Source organism: Rhinatrema bivittatum, chromosome 7, assembly GCF_901001135.1.
Source record: "Rhinatrema bivittatum chromosome 7, aRhiBiv1.1, whole genome shotgun sequence".
Taxonomy (NCBI): Eukaryota; Metazoa; Chordata; class Amphibia; order Gymnophiona; family Rhinatrematidae; genus Rhinatrema; species Rhinatrema bivittatum.
The window spans coordinates 170,005,107-170,028,718 of record NC_042621.1 but is presented as its reverse complement, the minus strand read 5'-3'; the positions used below and the strand labels follow the sequence as shown (position 1 = coordinate 170,028,718).

The 23,612-nt window shown below is 46.2% G+C and overlaps 1 protein-coding gene across 3 annotated transcripts in view; it reads right to left on the bottom strand.

Annotated features, from left to right (window-relative positions):
- The window catches only part of POLR3A (RNA polymerase III subunit A), a 222,880-nt gene that overhangs the window by 67,582 nt on the left and 131,686 nt on the right, over positions 1-23,612 (bottom strand). For all 3 annotated transcript variants that reach the window (XM_029609511.1, XM_029609509.1, XM_029609510.1), the window contains exons 18-20: positions 19,047-19,165; positions 11,607-11,744; positions 384-554 (exon numbers count right to left, since the gene is read on the bottom strand). In XM_029609511.1, the coding sequence (XP_029465371.1) occupies positions 384-554; positions 11,607-11,744; positions 19,047-19,165 (428 nt within the window). The remainder of the gene's footprint in view (positions 1-383; positions 555-11,606; positions 11,745-19,046; positions 19,166-23,612) is intronic.

Here is a 23,612-nt window from a genome sequence, read left to right as displayed (position 1 = left end):
TGGTTGTGAACAATAACCATGTTATACAAATGGTGACGGTTTCCTTCCCCAAGCTAATATTTTATTGAAATTGTGTTCAAAAAAATGAAGAGGAGTTGATGATGATCTCAAGGTTGTGGGCTGAGGGGATTGGTAGGACTGCAGCATTATCCACAGACATAGTTTAGCTGGAGGACACGGTTCTATCTTTGACATGTAAAGTTTGGTGGGATATCCAAGCAGTAATGTTGGACAAGCAGGCTGCAATCTGAGACTGAATTCTTGGTGAACGTTCTGGTGCCCAGTAGATTTGGGAATCATGGCATAAAGATGGAACTGAAAGCCATCAGAAGAGATAAGATCATCTTTTACAGATACTATGTGTAATACTTTTTAACTCTTACTCTGATGTTATCCAGAACTCTCTTGAATTCCAAAGGTTCATCCTTCCCCTCCATGGCTGCTGGATCCAAGCCATCCCCCCCATAAATGAACTGGATGATGTCACCAGTTGAACTTCGCACTGTCAGATCATACTGTGAGCAAAGATCCTCAAGGGACTTCACCAGCCTTCTCTGAAAAAAGGAAGCAAAAGAAAGAACCATTATAACAATTTGAAATTCAGTGCAGAGAAGTAGATCAAGCACATAAGACACAATGAAACCTGTCAATTATTAAGACACACATTTCCAACCTTTAAAGCAGCACTATTAGATTTCACAAAATATGAATTTGTCTATTCCATGTTTCCACCGATTCCTCCTGGACACTTAATATCAAGTCTTAATGTCTATTATATTTTTCTTATGTTTATATCTTCATGACAATTAAAAATGTTGAGTGCTTATCATCATGATCACCCCCTCTTTTGCTAAAGATCTCCTGCTGCTCATTCCATAATCCTATTCTAACCATTTCAATATGACACAACATAAGATTCTACTAAAGGTCAGTACAGCAACACCCCAATTAACCCACACTGTTAATGGTAAATGATTTTAATTAGGAAGACAAATGCAATGATTGCCTATTGAACTATCACAAAACAAGTACCGTATATACTCGCATATAAGTCGATCTCATGTATGTCAAGGGTATTTTTTGGGCCCCAAAATGAAGAATTTTCTGTAACCCATGGATAAATTGAGGGCAAAACCTAGGGGGCTTATGAAATGGTGAAATCATACTAACAAACAAACTGGTAACTTAAGAAAATCACTTTGATTTATTTTTTAAAAGCAGAAAGTGTCTTATAAGAAACATTATTTAACAACTTTAAAAAATCTTCTCTTTAGTTATTATTCGAAGAATAAAGTGCCTCATTCAAATCCTTCCAAGTCTGATTCTTCATTGTCAGAATGTCCGAAAAAATCATGAACTGTTCTTTGTTGATGTCATCAGCGTTAACGTTATCTTTGCTGTCTCCATCTGTTGAATCATCACCTGATGCTGATTCGTCTTTGTCTTCATAGATGGCGTATCTTCTGATCCATCCATAGCATTGCTAATGCCGCATTTCAGGAATGACTTCTTGACCAATTCTGGTGAAACTGACTCCCAGGCATCCATTACCCATTTTGCTACCAAATCAATGTCTGGTTTCATCAGGTTCCCGCCTTTTGTTAATTTTGCTCAAGTAGAACATATCCATTGTTGCCACATATGCTGCAATTGGTCCATAAAAGGCTTGTTGAAACAGACAGACATCTAATGGCTGGAGGATTGTTGCCATTTTCTTTGCATCATCCTTCACATCCTCTGTTATATATGCATGGAACATATCCCACCTTAATAGTGACTCATTTTCTTAGCCCCGCGACTGGTTGCCTACCCCATACATCGCACAGCCACCATTTTGTTCCCTCCTCATCCATTCAGCCTTTAGGATGAACCCAAACAGTTATACCTGCTAGAATTTTTAGGTTCTTGGACAGTTTTCCTCTTGAATATTACCACTGGATGCAATTTTGTGCCATCTGCCAGACAAGGCAGGACCACCATGAAATAGGTCTTTTCATGACCAGTTGTTTTTACAAGTACAGTCTTCTCACCAATGCCAGCTACAGTATGATAGCCAGGCAAATGTCGTCGGCATTTCATCTATATTACCAATGTTATTCATGTCAAAATGATTCTTTATTCTCTGCTGAATAATGAATTTGTGGAACAAAACAGATCTTTTCATCAAGCTCTTTAGGCAGTTTCTGTGAAACCATGAACACCAACCAGACGATGCTGTGAATTCGTTCAGACTTTAGGTCGCTGAATATTTTTCCTCTTATCATTTGAAGGGCACGAATCCTAATGCTTGAGCGAGTCACAATGTAACCATTCTGTCTGTATTCCATTATCCAGTCATTCAAATCCTTTTCCATTCCTTCAAAAGGAACAATTTTGAAACATAAGGCTCACTTTGATTTTGGCATTTCTAGCAGCTTTTCCTCATGTTTTTCTCCAATCTCTGATGAGTTTTTCATTAATGTGAAAATTCTCTTGCAGCTACACAATTATTGGCCTCCTTTGCATGTACAATAACCTACAGTTTCAGTGATGCGGTGTAAGATGCTCTCTTTTTCTTCTCAGAGCTCATTTTCCTGAGAGTAAGAAGTCATTGTCTAAATAACTATTCCTGCTATCTGAATCCTTCCCTCCCTCCTCCATGGCTGTCCCTCCTGTCTGAATCCTTCCCTCCCTCCCTCCCCCATGGCTGCCCCTCCTGTCTGAATCCTTCCCTCCCTCCCCCCCCCCCCATGGCTGCCCCTCCTGTCTGAATCCTTCCCTCCCTCCCTCCCCCCCCCATGGCTGCCCCTCCTGTCTGAATCCTTCCCTCCCTCCCTCCCCCCCCATGGCTGCCCCTCCTGTCTGAATCCTTCCCTCCCTCCCTCCCCCATGGCTGCCCCTCCTGTCTGAATCCTTTTTTCCCTCCCTCCCCCATGGCTGCCCCTCCTGTCTGAATCCTTTTTTCCCTCCCTCCCCCATGGCTGCCCCTCCTGTCTGAATCCTTCCCTCCCCTCCCTCCCCTCCCTCCCCCATGGCTGCCCCTCCTGTCTGAATCCTTCCTTCCCTCCCTCCCCCATGGCTGCCCCTCCTGTCTGAATCCTTCCCTCCCTCCCTCCCCCATGGCTGCCCCTCCTGTCTGAATCTTTCCCTCCCTCCCTCCCCCATGGCTGCCCCTCCTGTCTGAATCCTTCCTTCCCTCCCTCCCCCCATGGCTGCCCCTCCTGTCTCAATCCTCCCCTCCCCCCCCCATGGCTGCCCCTCCTGTCTGAATCCTTCCCTCCCTCCCTCCCCCATGGCTGCCCCTCCTGTCTGAATCCTTCCCTCCCTCCCTCCCCCATGGCTGCCCCTCCTGCCTGAATCTTTTCTTCCCTCCCTCCACCATGGCTGCCCCTCCTGTCTGAATCCTTCCCTCCCTCCCTCCCCCATGGCTGCCCCTCCTGTCTGAATCCTTCCTTCCCTCACTCCCCCATGGCTGCCCCTCTCCTGCCTGAATCCTTCCCTCCCTCCCCTCCCCCCCCCCCAATGGCTGCCCCTCCTGTCTGAATCCTTCCCTCCCTCCCTCCCCCATGGCTGCCCCTCCTGTCTGAATCCTTCCCTCCCTCCCCCCCCAATGGCTGCCCCTCCTGTCTGAATCCTTCCCTCCCTCCCTCCCCCATGGCTGCCCCTCCTGTCTGAATCCTTCCCTCCCTCCCTCCCCCATGGCTGCCCCTCCTGTCTGAATCCTTCCCTCCCTCATGGCTGCCCCTCCTGTCTGAATCCTTCCCTCCCTCCCTCCCCCATGGCTGCCCCTCCTGTCTGAATCTTTTCTTCCCTCCTTCCCTCCCCCATGCCTATCCCTGCTGTCTGAATCGTTCACTCACTTCCCCTCCTGATCCCTTAACTCACCCGCTGCTATCTGGATGACGATAGCACTTGGGTCCCAGTGATGCACTTTGAACCACGTTATTCTAAGTGCGCCCATCAGACCCTGGCTTGGGAGGAAGGAGTACATGCCTGCACAACCTCAAGTCCAGTTGCTAATCTGATAGCAGCGAGCCAGTGAGTTAAGGGATAGGAAGGAAGTGCAGAGGAGAAGCTGTCTGAATGCCTCAATGGGATACCACAGGGGAGGAGGGAGGATGTGCCTTATCAACTGCAAGTGCCATGGTCATCCTCATAGCAGTGGATGAGATAACAGATTGGGAGGAGGAGCATGTAAACGATTCAATCATGCATCTTGAATTACCAGCATTAATGTGAATTGCCCCGTGGATAAGCCAACCACAATTTTAATGATCGATTTTTGGGGGTAACATTTTTCAACTTATACACGAGTATGTACGGTACCCCTATGCACAGCATAGGGGTACCGTACATACCAGTTAATTCTGGTTGTTGCTGTGGAAAATCCCTTAAAAGGGACTTATCCGGAAGGCCCTTTGGCCTGGCTTTGTATACTTCTGTTTATACCAATTTAAAAGCTTTAAAGAAAAAATTTTTAATCTAAAGAAACAAAATGCAATTAGTTTACTTCCTTATTTTATCTGATTGTGCATGTACAGACAATACAGGGGAACAGTTGTGACCCAGAAATATGAGCTCTAAGTGATGCAGTAATATTTTACACTTTATATATGATTTTAGGACAGTGATAACAAGCATTGGACAAATCAATAGTCAGTTTATCATACTCAGGTAAAGTAAGTGGAAACCCAAAATCACTCATGTAATTATATACCAACAGTAGTGATCTGGAAAAAGTTCAACTCCACAAATTTCAAATAGCTGTTAAAAAGGAATGCTTTACAGTGAACCACCGGGAACATGCACTGTAAAAATTTTTTACCCAAGATTTCACTATCTCTAAGCTTTCTGAGGACAAGCACGGCTTTCCTCCATCATTGCTTTTTAAGCCACTATTGTTAAGATCTTGTTTTTCTAATCGACTGATGATGATGTGTAAGCCTTGACAACATTACACTGAGATTTGGGCCCTCCTGACACAGTTAAAATGAAACACAAACTGTGCTGGTAGACCATGAACATTATTCATTGAGATGTTGTCTTCTCTAAGTGAATAAAGCATTCCTTTTGAACAGCTATTTGAAATCTGTGGACTTGAACTTTCTCCATATCACTACTATAGGCAAACAGTTTCATACTCCACATGGCACTAACCCTGCAGCCAGCAGAGGTCCCCCTTCAGTCTTATGTGAAAGCTACAGGCAGTGCCGAAAAATAAAACAACAAAACGTTACGAACCCAACACTGCAAGGCGGCGGGCGGGTTTCGTGAGGACTAACATCCTGCTGTCCTGTGAGAACACCTGTTACAGGTAAGCAACATTTGCTTTCTCACAGGACAAGCAGGATGGTAGTCCTCACATATGGGTAAGTACCGAGCTGAGGATGTCCGAACATGCACCAAATGTAACCAACGTCGTGCAACAGGCACAACAACTGGGGTGGAATTTGGTAGAGGGCATCCTGAACCCCACCGGGCAGGCGGAAGGGTGTTGTTGCCCGGTGTTGTAGCCACAATAGCCTTCATGCTACAAATGACAAGGCTACAGAACTAGAAGAGATTCCAATAAGGTCAAATAAGGCATCCTCCAGGAAAGGAGCCCCAGACTTCCAGCCAAGTTACCTCCTAACCCTTCAAGGAGCTGCTGTATCCAGTACAAGTGCCCAAACTACATATACATCACAGATAGTGATCTGAACTGGTAAAAATGTGGATGAAAAGGCATGTTTCAATAAAATCTTAATCTTTCTATCCTGATGATCTTTGAGGGCTGTGCCCCCTAGTATCAGAATAAGTGTTTTGCAGGCATCTACCAAAACCAGGTCATCCCCCACAGCATCTGAAGAAAAAAAAAAAAAGACATTGTGTGCCATTTGATGGGCAAGAGTACAGTTTGGTGAAAATTCAACACCTTTGAACTTTCTCAGGTGATTCCCACACCATTAAGAGCAAACCCTGCACTTCTGATTAAAGAGGAAAGGCTTTAGTTAGCCTATAGATTCCTTGCAGAATAGTGTCCCATACTGGAACCTCCACACCCTAAAAAACGGACATACTAAATATCTACCTAAGATATGAAGAAAAAAAAAAGGTAACAAGCAAGCAGAAGTCAGTCATTCTCACACTTTGATGCCACCTGACCTTCCTCTAAGTAAGTTAACCTTCAGGACAAAAAAATGGGGATACTCTCCCACAGAGTCCCCTGCTCCAAATTCCACTGTGGATTATTAGGCTCTTATTGCCACCCCACATCCAGTGGCTGAAACGACCACAGCAGAGCCCTGACTTGTGGCGGCTATGGGCCCTTCCTTCACCAGGCCTCTGTAAACACAGAAGGCCTGCTGTAAAATGCCCCCCCCCCCCCAAAAAAAAATAAAAAAAAAATTCTGGGGAGAAATCCCCTAGAGAGAAAGGACAGGGGCCTGTCATTGTTTTTGCACAGGTTTGTCCCACATGGGAATACACCATGGGTCCCTCCCCTTGAGAGAGGATGCAAGGTCTCAGCTCGGCAGGAGAAACAAATGAGAATGCACACAGGATACATACAAAATGGTGGTTGTTCTCACCAAAAAGGCCGCCTCTAAGGAGAAAAAAATGGACCCCAGTACCAGATTTAACTGCTGCCGCACTTGGATCCGAGAGCCTGACCAGAAGCACTGCCGAACTTGTGCTGTCGAACTTGGGGGGGGGGTCTTCCCAGGCGCCTCCAAAGAATCATTGCTGCCGATGCAAATAGGACAGTAGGAATCGGCACTGCAGCAGTAGCACCAGCTCAAACAACTCCAGTACTGACCAGGCTCCATTACAATGTGGTCAGAAGCTGTGCAGAAATACTACAGGCCTAAAGTCAAGGAGGCGGCTCATGGCTGGCAGACCTGTTCCTATACAGACTCAAATATATCCCCCAACTCCCCCCTTCACGTTCCCCCATCTGCTGGATAGTTCCTCCAGTCACTTGCTTCAGCAGAAGTGGCTAGTCTCCTCATCTTTCTCCATTTTCTTTTTTTTTGTTTCAAAGCTTTAATAAACCAGATGGAGAAAAGGGGGGAGAAGGAGAAGAAAACCGAAGTCAAAAACAAGCTTCCACCCTCTAAGGTCTACCCAAATATCCTTTGGGGCTGGAAATCTTAAGCAGGGCTCACTTAACAAGGAAGCATCAGAAGCCTGGCTTGTCCCTGTTAATAAAACAGAAAAGGCTGACAAACACAAAACTGCTCAAACATTTTCCATCAGGCTGGGCTGAAGCCTGGGGGGTCAAGTTCCTGCTGCACCAGACAAGTATGTCCTGCCATTTGCTGGAGACAGAAAATACTGGCTTTTGCTGGAGTTGCACCATGCTAACTACCAGTGATGATGTCACAGAAGAAGGTGTGCCCTCCGTCTCCAACTGCTAATAGGGGGAGATAAATCACACATCTGAACTGGTGTAGCAGGATGAAAAAGAATAACTCTTTATGGACCTTTCCTTCATGCAGCCAGAATTTTAACCAACACCAACCGACGTGCACATATCACCCCCATACTCCGTAACCTTCACTGGTTGCCAATAAAATACAGAATCCTGCACAAAGCACTCACCATAATCCACAAAACCATCCACAATCAACTCCCACTAGACCTTCATATCCCTCTCAAACTCTACTCATCCGCAAGACCCATCAGAGAAGCATATAAAGGTACCCTACAAGTCCCACCAACTAAATCCACCCGCCTAACTTCAACCAAAGAACGTGCATTCTCCACCGCAGGCCCCGTCATTTGGAACAATCTGCCGATAGACCTTAGACTGGAACCCTGCCTTCTTACCTTCCGAAGAAAACTTAAGACCTGGCTTTTCCTACAAGCCCCATTCCCCCGGACCTAAGATAGGAACCTTGCCTAAGGCCTTTCAAAAAAAAAACTCAAGACCTGGTTGTTCAAACAGGCTTTCCCTTAATCACCACAACAGCCCTATTTCAGTTCAAACAGACGTTCCCCGTACTCTTGCAACAGCCCAGTAACAATTTTAAAGCCTCCCCTAGCTCCCCATCTCTATAGTTGTATTTTAATTCTAAGTTAACTTGCTCCCTCTGTCTTTCGACCTCCCAAGTTCCACTCCCCTGTTTGTAACTTTTTGCTCCTTCTGGTTGTTATTGTCAATTGTTACGACACTATGTTTTACTGTAAACTGATATGATATGACAGATGCCATGAATAAAAGCATTAAATAAATAAATAAATAAATAAGCCTTCCCCTAATATCTACAAATGTCAATCCGGACTCAGCCCAACTGATGAGATGCTCTCACCAGGCCCAGTATTCTTCATATGTATTTAACTTATAGTTTTTTTCGCTGTCTTTCTACTTCCTGGTTACTCTAGCCCCCCAAGTTCAATCTCCTTGTTATATGTAACTTTGCTTTGACCTACTTGTTATTTGATTACCTAATTATTTAATTATTATTCAGCAGAAAAATGCTAAATAAATAAATAAATAATGTTGAGATTACTTACCTGAATCTCGTTTTCCTTAGTGTAGACAGATGGACTCAGAACAAGTGGGTATAGTGTGCTCGTGCTAGCACTTGGAGACGGATCTGACGTCAGCACGAGTACATATACCCCCACAGGAAGTGAAGCAACTCCGTAATCTTCCTTGCAAAATCTGTTATGGATATATGTGTACTGACGATCAATGAAATAGTGAAACAGGATTCCCCTGACCGATTGATAGGAGCTGGAGACCGCCAGCATTCCCAACCGGAAGGTGTCAACACCTGGCAAAGGGGACGCTCTTATGTAAGAAAATGACATGGCTTACCTTGAATCGGTGAACCCCATGTATACCGGCAGCCGGGCGGGATGCTAAGTCCATCTGTCTACACTAAGGAAAACGAGATTATCAGGTAAGTAATCTCAACATTTCCTAGCGTGTAGCCAGATGGACTCAGAACAAGTGGGATGTACAAAAGCTTTACTCCCGGACTGGGCAGGAGGCTGCCTGAGGACCGCATAGGACTGCCCTCGCAAATGCTGTGTCCTCCCTGGCCTGGACATCCAGATGGTAGAACCTGGAGAAGGTATGGAGGGAGGACCACGTTGCCGCTTTACAGATTTCTGCAGGCGACAGCATCCTAGATTCTGCCCAAGATGCTGCTTGGGCTCTGGTAGAATGAGCCTTGACTTGTAGAGGCGGTGACTTCCCGGCCTCTACGTAGGCCGCTCTGATAACTTCTTTAATCCAGCGGGTGATGGTGGGCCGAGAGGCCGCTTCTCCTTGTTTCTTCCCGCTGTGCAGGACGAACAGATGGTCCGTCTTTCGTACGGCTTCTGTCATTTCCAGATATCTGGGCAGCAATCTGCCGATGTCGAGATGGCGTAGCAAACGCCCTTCTTCTGATTTCTTCAGACCCACCGTGGTTGGCAAGGATATGGTCTGGTTGAGGTGAAATTGTGAGACTACCTTAGGCAAGAAGGATGGAACCGTGCGAAGATGGATAGCCTCTGGAGTGATTCTAAGAAAGGGATCACGGCAGGACAACGCTTGTAGTTCCGAAATGCGGCGTGCGGAACACACAGCCAGCAAGAACACATCTTCAAAGTTAGAGAACGGAGAGACAGGCCCCGAAGGGGTCTGAAGGTGGATCCCGCGAGGAAATCCAAAACTATGTTGAGTTTCCACAGAGGCACTGGCCACTTCAGTGGCGGACGAATGTGCTTGACTCCTTTCAGGAAGCGGGAAACATCTGGGTGCGTGGCAATGGTCTTGCCGTCCCTCCTGGGACCGTAGCAAGACAGCGCAGCCACCTGAACCTTGATGGAGCTAAGGGAGAGACCCTTCTGAATCCCATCCTGCAGGAAATCAAGAACAATAGGGATTGTGGTCACATGTGGGTTGGTGCCTTGAGTGTTGCACCAAGCTTCAAATACCCTCCAGATTCTTACGTAGGTAAGGGATGTGGAAAACTTGCGAGCTCGGAGGAGTGTATCTATCACCGGCTCCGAGTAACCTCTTTTCTTCAGTCTAGCCCTCTCAATGGCCAGACCGTAAGAGAGAATTGAGCCGGAATCAGGAGGCGCCCAATAATATGCGGCAGCAATATACGCTCAATACAATATGCGCTCAATAATATGCGGCAGCAATATACACTCAATACAATATGTGCTCAATAATATGCGGCAGCAATATACGCTCAATACAATATGCGCTCAATAATATGCGGCGGCAATATACGTTCGATACAATATGCGCTCAATAATATGCGGTCAGCAATATACGCTCAATCATATACAGGCGCCTATCATGGGCGCTCAATACCTGAACAGGGCCGACAAAATGGTGACCTCCACGGCGTGCCGCATACAGGCAACGCCGCCAATCCTCGTACCTTGGAGACCAAAAGTAAGAGATGTACGCCTTACCTGATCCTCGGCGCTTCCCGGCTGGAACCCGGGCGGTCTCCGGCTGCGGGGGTAGAGGGGAATACCTTCACCGCTGCGCTTGAGGAAATGCACCCGCTGCCTCTAGGTCCACGCCGGGACAGAGGCGCCTCTCAGCCCGGCCCAAGCCCTTCTCACTCGGGGGCTAGATCCCTGCCGCGATTTGGCCACCGGACTGAGGCCTAGACCTCCGAGGGATCGCGGAAATCACCCCAGGAAACTCAACTGGGGGAGGGACCCAAGGGTATCACCGCAGGAGTGCGGGGCTCGATGTTCCTGTAGAAAATTTAGTAAGTAAGTAGTATTGGAAAACACGCTCAGCGAGCGTGCAGGCTCTCCAAACTGCTTTGGAGACGGAAATTACTGAGTTGCTTCACTTCCTGTGGGGGTATATGTACCTGTGCTGACGTCAGATCCGTCTCCAACTGCTAGCACGAGCACACTATACCCACCTGTTCTGAGTCCATCTGGCTACACGCTAGGAAAATGAACTTGTCCAGCCCTTTTTGGAACCCCACTATGTTAGTGAATATGGTCAAGTAGATGACAAATGGTAAGTCACAATATAATTAGAAGACAATGGCCACTGGTAACACACATGCCAGCCGCCTCACATTTACTGGCCATTAGTTGGTTCGGCATGGAAATCCAACTTTTAAAAAGCCATGATTTCACAATTCACATTAAAAAAATCACTATCATCTAGCTAAATAACAATAAGGCACTATAGTGCATCTGCTGTAGATAGTCATGCTAAGCAAATCAATATATTTTACAAGTCTTAAAGAGATCTTTCTTTTTTCACTTAGGAACAGACATCTTGGAAACTGCTGCAAATGACTAACTCAGCAACTAATCCACGTTACTAAATATGACATAATATGACTAAATATGACACTGCATAGACTAACAAGACACCGAAGCATTTGATATCATTTGCCATCTTGGTAGCTCTGAAGTGAGCAAAGAAGCTGCTTCAAAAACTAATACCTCTGGAAAAATTGCCTATTTGAATGTGTGGGAAACAATTCAGCATACCTGAACTTGTCCTGCCTCATGAAATAGTTTTTGGTAATTCATGAGGAAGGACAAATGCAACTATGCTGAATTGTTATTCTTTGTAACATGTTATCAAGAGCCATAATCCACTGTCATCACAGGCAGAGGGTAGCTAAATAATCTCTAGGGAAAAAGCAATTCAGTACCTGCATATAGCCAGTCTCTGCTGTCTTTACAGCAGTGTCGACTAGACCTTCACGACCAGCCATTGTGTGGAAGAAGAATTCCGTAGGCGTCAAACCAGAATAAAAGCTATTTGCAACAAAACCTTTTGCAGCTGGAAGCTAGGAAGGAAAACAGACAAGAATATTATGCTATACATTTACTTAAGGATGTGTAAAACAGAATATAAACCTAACCACCAATCCCAACTTCACCCATGCTGGCAAAGAACAACTTCAATTCCCCTGTAGGATAGTAAGACTTCCACTAGCTCCTCCACATTATCACCTGCACACAAGGTTTTTGACAATTTCAAAGCACAGTTACTAGTTGACTCCAGGTAAAAGACAGAGGACCCTGTGTTTGCACCCTATTACAATAAATTCTGGGAAGTTTAGTCCTGCTTTTCTTGGCTAGCAATAACTGATATGTTTCAGATGATTACAAAAAAAAAAATTCTGAAAACTTTTCAACAGCTAAACATATACACACAAGGGTCTGTTTGTTTAATTAAACTGCCACTTAGTGTTAGACAAGAGCTGTCTTTTTATAACACCTCTCAAAATATTGAAAGATAATCCTCAATTTATCACAGTTTTCCCTGCTTCTAATCTATTACCCCTACAGCCATGTTATCCCTTAAGAAGTTTCAATGTGGCTTCCCTCACCAATAAGTGATCCAGCACACACCAGCCTTTTCCAGACTGACATCCTTATGGAAAAGCCAGAGTGTAAGAAGGCCAGGCAAGATTAGAACAAACACTGTATATTTTCACAGTGTTATCCATCTAATCAGAATTACAAAATGCATCAATTTCCCTTGAAACACACATGCTGCCAGATTCAAATAACTTTATTGGCATGAAAAACTGTCATGGAAATAAATTTATTTGAATGTCTTGACAGTGCATTTCTGCTAACTGGTCTACATGAAAGCTTTAAGCGTAGAAAGGAAAGACCAAACTGTTTATTGTTTATTTTATGTATACTTTGTGGTTGTGTACTATATTGGATGATTTAGTTTGATCAAGAAGGCAGTACAGAGGATTTTAAATAAGCTATTCCATTATTTTTGCATATGGACAGATGGGTAAGCAGAGGCACAGAAATATGAAGCCACGAGCAGCATACTTCATGCTTGTAATGGAGTTCAAAGTCAATGCACCTCTGTGAAACCTATACAGGAAAAAAAGCCCCAATATCAACCTTTTCTTCACAGACATAAAATAGGAAAAATTCCCAAGTATATCTGACCCTAAGACTTCCAAAGTATATAGATCAGCATGAATCAGTGTCTGTATCTTCACATATAAAAGATATAGGAAAATTGGTTCTTACCTGCTAATTTTTGTTTCTGTAGTACCACAGATCAGTCCAGACAGTGGGTTGAGCCTCCTGTCCAGCAGATGGAGCCAGAGAAAAACTGAAAGAGCATCCCATATAAAGAGATTGTGCTCACCCTGCGCCTCTCAGTATAAACATTAACAAAGCAGATAACCAAACTGGGAAATGAACCCGATGAAGATCAAGCAAGTAACAAATTCAAAAAGGATAACACAATGCAAAAACCAGAAACTGTGCAAAAAACCAGCTCTTGTCTAAAAGGTATAAACGTCCGGTGCCTTTAGGTCCTTCATATATAATAGTTCTGTAAGGAAAAGGCATTCTCCACAGCTGAAAAGAAAGACGACAAAGAAGACAACGAGCTGACAAGAACAGATTACCGGGAGGGAGTCTGGACTGATCCGTGGTACTACAGGAATGAAAATTAGCAAGTAAGAACCAATTTTCCTTTCCCTGTACGTACTCGGATCAGTCCAGACAGTGAAATGTACCAAAGCTTCCCTAACTAGGGTAGGACCACGAAAGTCCCGCTTGGAGTACCTGTCTGCCACAAGAACCAAGCACTGGCGCCGCTACATCAAGATGGTAATGCCGAGCAAAAGTATGCAACGACTTCCAAACGGCTGCTCTACAAATTTCCTGCAGGGAAACCAGCTGGCTCTCCGCCCACAAGGTAGCCTGCGAACGCAGAGAATGGGCTTTTAGACCCTCCGGGACCTGCCGACCCCGGCAAATATTCGCCGACGAGATGGCTTCCTTTAGCCAATGAGCTATGGTGGCTTTAGAGGCCTTCTGCCCCTTATGAGGCCCACTCCATAAGACAAAAAGATGATCTGAGATCCTGAAGTCATTAGTAACCTGTAAATACTGCAGAAGAGCTCTCTTAACATCCAAACGGCAGAGGTCACGCCCTGTCGTACTAGCAATATCCTCCGGAGAAGAGGCAGGGAGCTCGATGGACTGATTTACATGGAAGGAGGAAACCACCTTTGGTAGGAAGGAGGGAACAGTCTTTAGAGAGATCCCCGAATCCGAGAAATGCAAGAAAGGCTCCCTACAGGAGAAAGCTTGAAGCTCGGACACCCTCCTAGCTCAACAAATAGCCACGAGAAAGATTGTCTTAAGTGTCAGATCTTTGAGCGTGGCTCGGTGGAAGGGCTCAAAAGGCGCCTCACAGAGGACACGAAGAACCAGATAAAGACTCCAGGATGGACAAGCCACCTGGACCGGCGGATTCAAATGCTTGGAGCCCTTAAGAAAATGTACGACATCTGTATGGGCTGCCACCAAGTAATCATCGAGCCTCCCTAAAAGGGAACCGAGGGCGGAAATCTGAACATGCAAGGAATTAAAAAAGAAGCCTTCAGAGAGACCGTTCTGAAGAAAGGAGAGAACCAAGGAGACCGAGGCCCTATGCGTCGATACCTTCGCTTTTCCGCACACATATTCTCAAACACCCTCCAGACTCGCACATAAGCCAGAGATGTAGAGGTTTTACGTGCTCGCATCAAAGTGGAGATCACTTCCTCCTTATAGGCCCTCCTTAGGCGCCACCGCTCAAAAGCCAGGCCACTAGACAAAAGCAATCCGCCCGCTCGAAAAATACGGGACCTTGTCAGAGGAGATTGTGGAGGTGACCAAGATGAAGAGGGCCGTCCGACGTGAGATTCAGGAGGTCCGCGAACCACGGTCTGCGGGGCCACGCTGGTGCGATGAGAATTACTGGCCCGTTGTGAACCTCTATACGTCTGAGGACCTTTCCCACCAGAGGCCAAGGTGGGAACACGTAAAGGAGGACATCGCTGGGCCAGGGTAGGGCCAGCACGTCACTCCCACTGAGCAGTGTTCCTGTCTTCGGCTGAAGAACCTGGGAGCCTTTGCTTTCTTTAAGGTGGCCATCAAGTCCAAGTGAGGAGCCCCCCACTTGCATACGACCAGATCCATCGCTTCTTCCGACAACTCCCACTCTCCGGAGTCAAGATGTTGACTGAGAAAGTCTGCCTGAATATTCTCCTTTCCTGCAATGTGGGAAGCCGCCAGGCGGTCCAGGTAGCGAACTGCCCATGCGAACAGTTTGCTGGCCTCCAGAGCCACCAGGCGACTCCTGGTGACCCCCCTGGCAGTTGATGTAAGCTACTGTGGTAGCATTGTCGGAGAGGGCTCTCACTGCTTTGTGCCTGACCAAGGGGAGGAAGAACTTGAGTGCCATTCGGACCGCCCGGGCCTCCAAGCGGTTGATGTGCCACTTGGATTGGGCCGTTGACCAACGACTCTGAGTCGACTGAGCCTGCACACTGCTCCCAAGCCGGAGAGGCTGGCATCCATCGTGAGGACAATCCACTGAGGAGTCTCCAGAGGCATACCCCTTGACAGGTGATCAAGGAAAGCCACCACTGTAGGCTGGTGATAGTAGATTCAGGAAGCGGCAGAAGCACCTGAAAATTCTTCGAAACTGGCTTCCAGCGGGCTAGTAAAGCTTTCTGCAATGGACGCATATGCGCAAATGCCCAGGGACCTAGATCTATAGTGGAAGCCATAGAGCCCAGTACTTGAAGGTAGTCCCAGGCCGTGGGCGACGAGAGAGAGATGAGATGCTGGATCTGTTTCATGAGCTTGAGCGCCCGAACCTCGGGTAAGAAAACTTTGGACACCCAAGTGTCGAAACGAGCTCCTAGGAATTCCAGGATCTGGGAGGGCACAAGGTTGCTCTTGGAGTAATTGAGAATCCATCCGAGGGAGGTGAGGACCGACACTACACGACTGACTGCTGCCACACACAGCTGCTCTGACTTCACCCGGATGAGCCAGTCGTCCAGGTAGGGATGGACTAATATTCCCTCCCGCCAAAGGAAGGCTGCGACCACCACCATTACCTTGGTGAATATACGAGGAGCGGTGGCGAGACCGAACGGGAGAGCCTGAAACTGGAAGTGCCTGCCCAGAATGTGGAAGCGAAGTGTTCCTTGCAAATTGGGATGTGTAGGTAAGCCTCCATGAGGTCGAGGGAGGCCAGAAACTCCCCGGAGCAAACCGCCGCTATGACCACCCTCAGGATCTATATTAAAAAATGAGGAACCCTGAGGGCCCGGTTGACTCTCTTGAGGTCCAGGATTGGATAGAAGGCGCAGTCCTTTTTGGGAACAATGAAGTAGTTGGAATACTGGCCGGATCCCTGTTCTTTGCTTGGAACAGGGACTATGGCTTTGAGGTCCAGGAGCTTGTCGAGAGTCTGACACACCGCTGGTCGCTTTCAACTGCCGCATGGCGAGATCAGGTGTCGGTCGGGAAGCTCCTGAGCAAATTCTAATGCGTAACCTCTTTTGATCATAGAGGACCCACTGATCCATAGTGATTTTGGCCCATTCCTTGAAAAAAAAAGGGACAGACGTCCACCTAAGGCGCGAACGAAGGAAGGGGCCGGCCGCATCTCATTGTGAGGACTTTGTGGCTGATCCGGGAGGGTTGCCATCTCTGAAAGGCCGATGCCCCCGAAAGGAATGAGACCATGCCTGCAACCTGGTGGAGGAATTCCGCTGAAAAGACCCTCAGGGTTTATTGTACCTGTGCTGACCCCTGAAACGGAAGTGCGAAGGAAAAAAGGATTTTGACTGTTTAGGATGGTCCTCAGGCAGCTTATGCACTTTGCTGTCTCCCAAGGACTTAAATAAGCTGTTCCAGGCCCTCCCCAAAAAGCAACTTGCCCTTAAAAGGAAGAGTGTTCAATTGTGACTTAGAGGAGACGTCCGCTACCCAGTTATGCAGCCAAAGGAGACGCCTGGCGGAAACTGCGGAGACCATAGCCCTGGCCTGCACTCGGAGGAGATCATAAAGGGCATCAGCTCCATATGCAATCGCGACTTCGAGTCGCTCTGCTTGTTCGGCCTCAGCAGCCAGGAGGTCCTGGGTGCTGAGGCTTGCCCGCTGCATGAGGCTGCTACAGACCGTCGCCCAGACTCCTAAGGCCAACACCTCAAAGATCCTTTTGAGATGAAGTTCCAACTTGTGATCTTGAAGATCCTTTAAGGCCAGCGCCCCCACCACAGGGATAGTGGTGCACTTGGTGACAGCGGACATCGAAGCATAAACCTTGGGGACCTTTAACATGTCTAGGGTCTGATCCGGCAGGGGATATAGTTTATCCATTGCCCTGACCACATGGAGGCCAGACGGGGGATTCCCATTCCCGAAACAGGAGCTGCATGAGCATTGGGTGAAAAGGAAAAGTACGAGGAGGAGCTCGAAGGCCAGCTAAGACCGGGTCCACGGTCCGAGAAGTAGAGGTACTGGCAGGGTTCTCTGATGGAACCTCAATCCCAAGTTCATCCAGAACAAAAGGCATAAGTGGATAAAGTTCTTACCGGTTAAATAATCTTAGGACCCACAGGTCATCTCCCTCCACAGGCGGATTACCTAGCGACAGATCCGGGTCGTCATCCTGATCTGGCAGCGGAGCGGGCTGAGGAGGATCAAGTGGGTCCGGACCACCGGGCAGTCCTAACCCTGGTCGCACCCTGTGAGTCTGGAGCGCCAGAGCCCTGGCTGCCAATCAAATGAGGGATTTTCACTGCAGGGGGGGGGGGGGGCCCCCCCGAGGAGGGATCCTCCTGTTCCTCCAAGCTGGCCAAAAAAGATCTGTGCAACAGGAGCACAAACTCCAGGGAAAACCTGGGGAGAGCTCTGCCAGGCAAGGGGGGGGGGGGGGGGGAGGTGCCCCTTGGAGGGGTTCATAAACAGGAGCAGGAGGGTCCATAGGACTTAAATTAGGCGGAGAATGGGTAAAATCCAGCTCCCCTCCCCCCTGATGCTCCGAGTCTGCAGCGAAGTCCGGGCACAAAATGGCCGCCGTTCCCACGGATTTTTTTTTTTTTTTTTTTGAAGAGGACGGCCCGGATACTCGCTTGCCGACCCGACCCCAGGTCGTCTATTTAAAAGGTGCCACGGAGGGTCCCTCCACTCCGGGCATGCAGACTGAGCAAAGGCCATCACAGGAGAGCCATGAAGCAGGCTCCCCACAGGCCAGGCAAAGCGCTGATCTCGGCATCGGGAGCGTGAGAAAACAAACAGCTGATTTGACTGCACAGAAGTGCGAGAGCCAGCGAAGGCTGTGAGCTGCTTCTTTCCCTGCCGGTTGGCAAAGTGCCGTAAAGAATAGCCTTTTCCACTTCAAAATTAAACTTGAACTGAATCAGTCGTTTCGCTTTTTTTTTTTTTTTTTTAAAGAATTACTTAGCAGGCTTTATTGAGCCCTGACACAGCAGAGGAATGTCAAACTTCTCTGCAATGGACCCGAGGCATGCACATCTCAGGGGTCACAGGAAAAGGAGGGGGAGAAACTGGACCACCAGTATTGACCCCTAGGCAGGGAAGGCCACCGGGAAAAAGGAGCCCTAGGCTAAAGTAATCAAGGGGGAAAATCCCCCCTAGGGCTCCACAAGAGCTAGGTGACAAAAACTGTCTCCTGTGAGAAAAGATACACTGTTTAACTTTTTTTTTTTTTTTTTTTTAATAGAAAATACTTGCTTGGCCCAGGAAATGTTGAAGAAAAGAACTCTTTGAAGAGAAGAAATAGAAGATTCACTAAGAAGAGGGAACCACAGGTTCATCTGACCACATCTGCTGGAACCAGAGAAATACTGAGGGGCGCAGGGATCCCTTATATGGGATGCCCTTTCAGGTTTTTCTCTGGCTCCATCTGCTGGACAGGAGGCTCAACCCACTGTCTGGACTGATCCGGGTACGTACAGGGAACATCATATGACATTTAGAAGGAATTATGGTCTTATCTCAGTCTTACAAACCACCAGCTCCAGTGAGTTGCTCTCAGCAATGAACAGCATTATCAAGAAAGAAAATGATTTGTTGTGAACGAGCACTCTTTACTTTGGAGATGTGCTAGCTCTGCCTGCAAATGTTTCCTGGAATTGGATATGGTCTGGTTTAAGATCTTGTTCACTTTGCATGCCCAATTTCTGCTTGCACATTGTTATCCTACAGTATCCAGTAAAGGAATGGAGGAATGGTCTAGCTGCAAACCCTTTATCAATTCATTTACACTTGATTTGCCTGATGCTTTTACTCACCTTTGAATGCTTCTCAAAGTGAGGCAAAGACCTATTCTCAAAGCCATCGGGAACTCGAGAGCCACTGATAGCCTGCTGTCCTACACAGGCAATCATTTGGGAGATGTTAATGAAGGAACCTAAAAAGAAAAAAGTAACTCTCTTTAGGAACCAGCTAGGAGAAAAATACATGCGATAACTTGATTGCTTTCAAGTTATTATGTAATCATATGCCACTTGAAATAAGAACATAAGAATATATTAGAGCAGTGGTTCTCAACCTTTTTTCTGTCAGGACACACCTGACAGATGGTTTTCACATGTGTGACACACTGAACACATGACCATCATAGGGCTAAATGTTAAAGAACAGTTTGCATCCAAAGGAACCCCCCGACTCACAATTATGGATGTAAAGCAGAATTATGATATTCCCTGTACAACTCACCTTATAAAAAATATATTCTGGTTCTAGTGTCATCTCAGTAACAGCAACACAAACTCCAACTACCAGGCTCAATAGCCCTACTTATGAAAAGACAGCAGTTTATCACTAATGCATGTCCTCTTGAGAAAATACAACAAATAAGACTGATACAGTAAAATACCTCACCTCGGTCACGAACACAGAACCGACCTAACATACTCCCAGGATCTGCAGCATTGCACATAAACTAATCTGCACACAGTTACACTTGTATTATGGAATGCACTCAAACAGTAACAACCCTACCTATGAAAAGGCAATGCTACAAATATTAAATCAGGCCCTAAACACCAATACACCTCCTACTAGGAAAACAGAACTAGCCAAGCAGCTATAGATCCCAACACAGAAATAATTGAATAACTATACTAATAAGCAGAATAAATGTTTCACAAAAACTATGAACAGAATAATATCCAACAATTAAAAACTCATAAAAATTATTTAAAATTCTCCAAACACCAATAAAATATTTCAAAACAGCAGACACATCACATAATATTCAGTAATTAAAATGGCAGTCAATCAAGAAAAATAAACTTAAAAAGCCACCTTTACTAACCCCCTCCAGCAGCTCTCCTTCTCCTCTTCCATGCAGGCCAGTAGCACACACCAGAAGCAGTAGTGGCTGAAACTCTGTACTCATGGTCCTCTTCCTTAGTGCCCACGACCAGTCTCTCTGTCTCTCACACACACATATACATACTTGTTACACCCCCATGACCAGTTTCTATCTTTCACACACTAATCATCTCTCGAACAGTCTCACTCTTACATACACACTAGTCACCTTCCCAATAAGTCTGTCTCTCTCATACACACACACACACACACACAGGCTTCCCACTTCCATGTTCTATCTTACATATACAGGCTTTTTGCTCCCATGCTGTGTCTCAGACACACCCAGGTTTCTTACTCCTATGCTACTCTCGCCACATGTACAGGCTTCTCATTCCCATAATCACTTTCTTTCTCTCACACACACATACCAGTCACACTCACATACCAGTTTCTGTCTCACACACACCAATCATCTCTTGACCAGTCTCTCTCTTACACACAGACACACACACACACACCAGTCACCTTCCCGAACAGTCTCTCTCTCTCATACACAAACACACACACACATAGGCTTCCCACTCCCATGCTGTCTTACACACACCTATGTTTCTCACTCCTATGCCAGCTCTCTCCATATGCACAGGCTTCTCATTCCCACAATCATTTTCTCTCTCACACACACACTCCAATCATCTCCCTGACAGTCACTTCCACTGTCTCTCCTATATACACACACATCACCTCTCTGACCAGTTTCTCTCAATCACACACATGCTCTTTCTCACACACTTTACATAGATGATCTCAATCAAATGCTTTCACTTACACACAGGCTCTCAGTCACAGTTACACATGCACACTCTCAATCACACATACATTCTCTCACTTACAGACAGGCTGGCTGTCTCTCTCATTTCCTGTCCCCCCCCCCCAAGCACAAATAGTAGCTTCAGCAGCCTCCTCCTCTAAACCCTGCAGGCCAAGAAAGAAGAATCCCATCGGCGACGGGAGGGTAATTCTGCTATCTCCTGTGCAGATTTCTGGCTGCTTCTGATTTTGCTTCGGGCCCACGCTACTGCTCGGGGCCGCCACTACTTTTTCCTGCAGCATGGCTCTATCTTCTTCCTGCGCACCCCACTGCACACCACTTCCTGTTCCGGGCCAGGGTGGGAAGAAAAGGCCCAGCCGCAGTTGCCAGCCTCCACTAACACTGCTGCCGTTCCCATCTAGGCTTGAACGTGCTGATAGCCTGGGCGGCAATGGCAGCAGTGGAACATAGCCTGCCTCTCGCTCGGTGAAGGAAAGGGGGGGGGGGGGGAGAGCAGCGGGAGACCGGTAGCACGCGACACACCTGCTGCTGCTTGGCGACACACTGGTTGAGAAGCGCTGTATTAGAGTGTGTTAGAGTGCTAAACAAGGAAAGGTAACAATTTTTTATGACGGCAATCAAAATAATTTTTTTAAATCCACTTGATTACAAAGTAAACAAGCTTCTATTTTACAAGAAAGTTCAGTTTTTAAATGTTTATCTTATTTCTTCATGCCCCTATGTGGCCCAACTGCATAAGGATTGCTGCAACAAGCCAAGCTGTGAAACAATTCAATTTAAAGGAAGCCATAGAAGCCATGGTCAGTTTATAAACATGTAACCATGTGCTATTTATTTATTTGGCAGTGCTTATAACAGGCCTCCTCCATACAGTGGGGCCGATGCAATACAGTGCGCTCAGCCGAGAGCACTGTGTAACCCGCAGTCGGACGCGGGTTAAATAGGTACTAATCCACTCCCTAATAGAATAGGGGGATTGGCGCCTATTTAACGCGTGTCCAACGCGGAATGAATGGGATAGCGCTCATCACATGCAAATGCATGTGAATGAGTCTATTACTGAGCGCATTGAAAAGAAGTACAGAAAAGCAGAAAAACTGCTTTTCTGTACTTCTTTTAAAAGTTTAAAAAAAAAAAAATCAGCCGGCCACATTGAAGACTGACGCCGATTTTCATAACCGGCAGACCGCTGGTAACCTTGCTAACGTGACCCCCTAATTATAATATAGCATGGTGCCCCCCTCCCCCTTGCGGGCACCATGCGCACATTAAGAAAGCGGGCGCTTTCCGAGCTTTTTTTTTGCATTGGCCCCAGTGTTCGATGTGGGTAAAAAATTTTACATTCATAATACATACAATACAATCACTACTTAAAATATTCTAAAACAGTGCCTAAATTATTCCCTGAAACCAAGAGTATAATAGAATGCCTTGACCTGTTTCCTGTACAACTTAATATCAAATAGTACTCAAAGGTCAAGGGACAAATTATTCCAAATAGCTGGAGCTTGCAAATTACATGAACACACTGCTTTGTGAGGCCATTTAGTTTTAATTACCTTTCCAAACCTATGCTCGAGGTTAGACTATATGACCAGAGGGTTTATAGTCTAAGTTGGTACCTAGATACAATGGATGGCAAAGTGACTTGCTCAGTACCTGAAACGTATTAATAATGCACAGGAATCAAACCTTTTTTGATGGAAAGAAAACTGTACCACACAGGGATATAATATAAAGTTCTAAGGGGTCAAAGTCAGGACCGACATTAGGAAGTATTTCTTCATGGAAAGGGCAATGGATGCATATCATGCCCTCCCAGAAGAGTTATGGAGGGCAAGGACAGTAATGAAATTCAAAAGGGTATGGGATTAATGATGGAGACTAAGAAAAAAGATAACTTGTATTGATAAGAACATGCCATACTGGGTCAGACCAGGGTCCATCAAACCCAGCATCTTATTGCCAACAGAGGCCAAACCAGGCCACAAGAACCTGGCAAGTACCTAAAAACTAAGACTATTCCATGTTACTGTTGCTAGTAATAGCAGTGGCTATTTTCTAAGTCAACTTATTTAATAGCAGGTAATGGACTTCACCTCCAAGAACTTATCCAAACCTTTTTTTAAACACAGCTACACTAACTGCACTAACCACATCCTCTGGCAACAAATTCCAGAGTTAATTGTGTGTTGAGTGAAAAAGAACTTTCTCCGATTAGTTTTAAATGTGCCACATGCTAACTTCATGGAGTGCCCCCCAGTCTGTTATCTTGAAGAGTAAATAACCAATTCACATCTACCCGTTCTAGACCTCTCAGATTTTAAACACCTCTATCATATCCCCCCCTCAGCCGTCTCTTCTCCAAGCTGAAAAGTCCTAACCTCTTTAGTCTTTCCTCATAGGGGAGCTGTTCCATTCCCCTTATCATTTTGCTAGCCCTTCTCTGTACCACCCCCCATGCAATTATATCTTTTTTTGAGATGCGGCGACCAGAATTGTACACAGTATTCAAGGTGCAGTCTCACCATGGAGCGATAGAGACATTATGATATTTTCCGTTTTATTCACCATTCCCTTTCTAATATTCCCAACATTCTGTTTGCTTTTTTGACTGCCGCAGCACACTGAACAGACGATTTCAATGTGTTATCCACTATGACGCCTATGGGGATAACTTGTATAGTGCAACAATTACCTTAAG